The following is a 6,038-nucleotide window of genomic DNA, read 5'->3' as shown; positions in this document are numbered from 1 at the left end:
AAATGTCAAAGCTTTAAGAACGAGTTGTTCGGTAATATATCTATTACATCAGATGATGTAACTGGTGTTAAGGCGCACTCTATCTTATACACAGGTGCAGTGTTCATCCTTTAACAAAATAAAATCAATAATATTAATTAAATAGAATATATTTTTAAAATAACATAACATATATAGGCCATTATACAGAATTGGTGCAAACTGCTGTCCCACAAGCAAAAAGCGAATTTTTAACTATTCAAATCTTAGTTGTTTACTAAGATATTTGTTTTATCTTTTGAAACCCACAATAATATTTACAGTATCAGTACATTTAATATATATAAAATCATCATTTAGTGTGTAGCTATAGCAATTGGGAGGTGGCTGTCCGGAACCCTCACCCCTAGATTTCAATTTATGAAATTGATATTAAATTTTTTTTTTTTTTTTTGCATTTATTCCATTGTTGTTTTTAAAAATGTTTCATGTCACTACCGAAATAGTGCATGTTTTAGTCCATTGGCTGAGACTGATTTTAACCACACTCCTAAATTTTACATCAGGAAATATTCCTGTGTCTCCCACTCTCATAGCTATACATGTTGAGTAGATAGGCACCATAATTACAGGGCTGCCAACTCTCACGCATTCAGCGTGAGACTCACGCAATTGACACTTTTCACACGCTCTCACGCCACACATCCATTTTCTCACGCAGTCAAAAGCACCCTCAGTTAAAACTGGATTAATAAGATATTGGCTAAACAGATTTGGCAAAAACTCCAGTGCGTATTTGTGTTTGTGCTCTGGAAATCGCCAGAAGACAACGTGTTTTTGTAGCGCCGAGCAATGTAGCCAATCACAGACATATAATGTTGATCTAGAACGCCTGTGATTGGCCATTGCGTTCTGAATTCACTCACCACTAAACGCCAGATTGCACTTGCCAGTCCTCTCACTGTAAATAAATAAGCGGTTCATTGATAATAAAAGGACTTTTGCGATTAACTGAAGCGACACGTTTTAGTGATTATCAAGGAAGGGCTATTGCGCACTCCAAGGCTAATTATAATCCGTTCAGAATTTTCTAAAAATTCGAGAGTGATAAATCTCATGAATGAAGGATTCTTTTTCGAAAATGAGAAAAATTTAATTTCTCAGAACAGCAGACTAATATATCAACAGCAAAATATTTGAATTTTTCGTGTCAAAAAAAAAAAAAAAAAAAAAAAAAGAATATATATATATATATATATATATACTTATTTGCTGTTGTAATTATTTATACAAGTATAATGACTAAATCTTGCAATTCTTTCATTGTAAATTGCTTTGTTGTGGTAAAAAGTTAACAGTTTTGCAGCACTGCAACAGTTACTTTACATCATTTTATGATAAAAACAGTATCACACACTGCTCATGCGAATGTGTGTAGCATCTTTGCTTGTATCAAGATTAAAATGCAGTGTTTAGTTCTAATTTTCAATGTATTATTATATATATTTTTTTTTTCTTATTAGTTTAGTTGTTGTAGTAGCAGCCTCTGCAAAAACAGTTTCATGGCCAGGAAAAATATTTATGGCTGGTAAATTTTCTCAAATCACCAAAAAAATATATTGTTTGGTTTCTAAATATACTAGTGTGAGAGTAATTTAGACTGAGACACCATATCACACTAAAAAGAGGATTGAGTCCCCTTTCAACCTCAAGATCAAGTCAATTGACCAGCTTTTTTCTTTGTTTAGTTTGCACACTGAAACTGTATTGGAGCTCTTAATTGTGAACTCTCAAAGTGCACCGGATAGATGAATTTAACTGTAAAATATACAAAATTTTCTTACGGGGGAGCATGCCCCCGGACCCCCCTACAGGGACGGCTGTGGGAATTCTCACTCCAAGCTGAAGTCAAAAGTTGGCAGCCCTGATAATTATGAGGTAAATGTGTTAAAAAGTGTGAAAAATGTATGCGTAATGTTAAAGAATGTCACTACCAAACACCATTTTTTTTATAATTAAGCACATTTTTTGGGAGTTATTTCATAACACTTAGTTTGTGTATGTGTACAAGTGTTTAGAACTGTGCTAGCTAACCATGTGCTGATTAGCATCTTAGCTATGTTCAACTGTATCTAAAATTTAACTACAGAAACAGTCATGACCAAAACATTTAATGATATTTCGGTAGACATCTTTGTTTTTTTGGGTGTTATTTCATAAATTTGTCAATATCGTAACAGTCACGACTGAAACATTTTATAATTGTTTCGGTAGTGACAAAAGGAAACACATAATCCTTTATTTCGAGGAAATAAACTAAATTATAGTACAGTTATGCAAATTTCTTAGTATTTTAGTATATTTTAATAGTGTTTTGGTATCCCTGCTGAAAAAACAGCTGAACCCGGCCTAGGCTGGTTGGCTGGTCTTAGCTGGTTTAGGCTGGAAGTAGCTGGTTTAAGCTGGTCTCTCAGCCTGGCCAGGCTGGTCATGCTGGTTTTAGCTGGTGGTTTCCCAGCCTGACTACCTAAGACCAGCCTGAACATTCTGGCCAGGTTGGGAAAGTAGCCAAAACCCCTCTAAACCCCTCTGACCATAAAACCTGTCAACCAGCCTAGGCTTTTTTTCACCAGGGATGTTGGTTAAAATTCTGTAATTTGAAAAATGTGCTGTCACAACCGAAACATAGGATGTTTTGTCAAAAATAAAGTATACTGAATGAACAACTGCGATTTTATGATAGTGTTTGGTTCAATGTACAGTATATTCAAACTAAAGTTTGAAATCAGTATGATCAACTTTTTGCTTTTTTACAAAGAAGAATTGGATTCAAAATATCACCAAAGCTCATAAATCACACTTGGAATTACGCCTCTGAAAACTTTTTAATAAAATAGAAAAAAATACATTTACAAGAAAGATGTAAGCAAAATCTTAATAGGTCAATATAACCCTTCTTATTAAATTATATTACAATGTATTGACAAATTTGGGAAGAGGACAAATATTCCAAAACTGAACATACAATATGAGAATGAACTGCAACTATTTCTAGAAATGTGTACCTTGAATATAATACAATTCGCATACATACAAAATGTGTGGAAAAAGACACATCTGCACCTGTCCCAGTGATTTGATGACGTTCTGTTGGTTACAAAATGAATTGGCCTAATTAGATATGCTGACATTCACACTAACAGTCTGATATTTATGCAATACTTTAATAAACAAGTCAGGGGCACCGCTAAGGGGGGGGGGGGGTAAGTTAGGACAATTCTAAGGGCCCACGCCTTTTAGGGGCCCCCAGAGATCTGCTTTTGTGTGGTAGGGGGGGCCCAACCTCATATTTTGTCATAGGGCCCAAAATTGCGAGCGGCGCCCCTGAAACAAGTTAACAGTGAGTAAGTCTGCTACTTCGACTTTGCTGAAGAAAAAAAAAAGCCAAAGTTCTCAGTTTATAAAACACTGTGTTTGAATCAGTTTGTTTGAACGAATTAAATGATGATTCAATGATTCTCTCAAACAAACACACAGACACTGGCACCTAATGTAACATGTATTATAAACACAACATTTTATAATAAAAATAAAGGGTTATTGCATCCAAAATTTTATTTAAGTATGAACATATCTTAATTGCATACAAAATACAAAATAATACATAACCAAAGAATCACACTGCTACAGAAATGCAGGTCTTTTCAGTGATTTATTTGACCAACTTAAACTTTGCTCTCCTGTCAGGAAAGGAACATGCAATCTGGGTACATGCGGAGGTCGTTCACAGTACAATGACATCAGTCTGTTACAGTACATTCTTGTGCAAATACTCCTCTCACTAACATGTGGAAACTGAGGGACTTCAGGGCCCTTTGCCATACTGGGTTTCTCAGAACATCCTGAGAAAGATATGTGCAGCCATGCACGTTCTCTCACTGGCCCTGTGCCTAGTATAGATTTTAACTGACACACCTGAGGCCTTATGCCCTCACAGTTTATACAGTACTTTATATCAAATATCAAATATCACATGAATATAATCATTGTATACATAAACAGATCTTAAAATTAAAATGGCAGCCTCAATACTTCCAGCAAACAGTAACAAATGGACTTTTGTGGCACTGTGATTGTTAATAATGCATTATGAAACTCGTACAGATTAATACAGTTCTATAAGTATATTTACAATGCCAATACTCATTTACTGACCAATAATTCATGTTTTTAAATGGCTTGAACATAAAACACACAGTGAAACCAATGTAACTTTTCAAGTCAGTTATCTCCACATGCTCTCTGCACAGTACATGTACTGCGCTATTTACAGTTCAGAAATTAAAGTGCTTGAAACACAGCCTACGGCCATAAAATATATATAATGGGTTGACTAATGAATGAAAGATTTTCACAAAAGGCTTCCACTCCGCTAAGAATGAACAGGCTCATTAAACGAACAATGACCGTTCCTGGGGATAGAAAATATAATCAGTTTTGAGATTTCAGGGCAGGTTTAGGACTTTAAATCAAAGGAAATAATGGCAGAGGTGACTTACCTGCATAAACCTGTAGTACACTCTATGTTGTCATGGCAATAGGCTCCATGTGGTTTAAAGCCCATAATTCGCCACAAAGGGGACATTCGTATTTTGCGGTGAAGTATATGTGATGACTGAAGGTCTGGTTGCACCTCAGGAGTCACTACTGGCACAGTAGATACCTAACACACATTTCTCAGTCAGTAGGGAACACATGCATGTTGTTAACATATGTATTTTCTACGTATCATTTGTTAACACTACTTAATATGTGACCCTTGGACCACAAAACCAGTTTTAAGTAGCATGGGTAAATTTGCATACAAATTTTTCTTGTATCATTTATAAAATCATTAGGATATTAAGCAAAGATCATGTTCCATGACAATATTTTGTACATTTCCTACCGTAAATATATCAAAACTTAATTTTTGATTTGTAATATGCATGCAAGAACTTCATTTGGACAACTTTTAAAGGCGATTTTCTCAAGGGTTTTGCACCCTCTGATTACAGATTTTCAAATAGTTGTATCCTAACAAATTAGCTTTCAGATTATGTATAAATCTCAGTTTCATAAAATGGACCCTTATGTCTGGTTTTGTGGTCCATGGTCACATATATTAGCAAGCATGAACAATGAGTGGTATACTTGGACATCATTTATCAATCCTTGTTAATGTTAGCTCAAAAAAATCATTAATCTTTACTTCACAGTGTGTTAAGTAACATTAACTTATTTGTATTGTTAACAACTTTTGATATTAAGAAATGTGTTCAAATTAGCATAAGCTGACATCTCTAAACTCTTAATGTTAACAAATGAGACCTGTAACGTGTGACCTAGTAATTATGATACCTGTTTAAAAAGTTGGAAAGAGATGTAAACTCACCTGGTATATCAGCACTACTAAGAACAATGTGCAAAATCCAAATTTTGCCAGGTTAATGTGTTGCAGATGCATTTTGGTGATGTTATTTCCCACAAAACTCCGGTGTGTTGGTGTGTCCCAAAGATTACTTTGCAGTGACCATGTGTATTTATAACCCTCCAGCATTGATCTTACCTCCCCACCCTCGCTGTCTATCATTCTCTTCTGCTCTTTTACTCTGCTCAAGGTCATGGCCAAGATAAAATCACGTGTTTAGTAAATATTTGAGAGTTTATGTAAGCTTAGACTGGCATTAATGTGTAGTCGTCTAGTTTCTAGGATCGATGGGAGTAGAAAATTACAGTGTCTCAGAAGTGCTGCCCTAAATTTCTTCGAAATTTACAGTAGCCTATTTTTATATCGGGAATAGACTCCTTTGGATAAATAAATTAATAAATTGATTTAAAAAAGAGATACACTGCCAGTTTTTGTAATGTTTTTGAGGAAATCTCTGCATTTCTTTTATCCAAAATACAGCAAAAACAGTAATATTTTTACAATTTAAAATAACTGTTTTCTGTTTAAATATATTTTAAAATGTCACATGATCCTTCAGAAATCATTCAAATATGCTGATTTGCTGTTC

General features: G+C 34.7%; 1 protein-coding gene across 1 annotated transcript; it reads right to left on the bottom strand.

The window, feature by feature from the left end:
• Nucleotides 1-4,119: 4,119 nt before the first annotated feature.
• On the bottom strand, nucleotides 4,120-5,567 carry LOC141293169 (liver-expressed antimicrobial peptide 2). Its single transcript, XM_073825228.1, has 3 exons — nucleotides 5,414-5,567; nucleotides 4,539-4,702; nucleotides 4,120-4,451 (listed from the first exon to the last, which is right to left on the bottom strand). The coding sequence occupies exons 1-3, from the start codon at nucleotides 5,483-5,485 to the stop codon at nucleotides 4,412-4,414; spliced, it is 276 nt and encodes a 91-aa protein (XP_073681329.1). The 5' UTR covers nucleotides 5,486-5,567; the 3' UTR covers nucleotides 4,120-4,411.
• Nucleotides 5,568-6,038: the final 471 nt, after the last annotated feature.

The sequence above is a fragment of the Garra rufa genome, chromosome 19 (genome assembly GCF_049309525.1).
Source record: "Garra rufa chromosome 19, GarRuf1.0, whole genome shotgun sequence".
Taxonomy (NCBI): domain Eukaryota; kingdom Metazoa; phylum Chordata; class Actinopteri; order Cypriniformes; family Cyprinidae; genus Garra; species Garra rufa.
The sequence above is the reverse complement of the archived record's forward strand: the minus strand, read 5'-3'. Positions and strand labels throughout refer to the sequence as shown.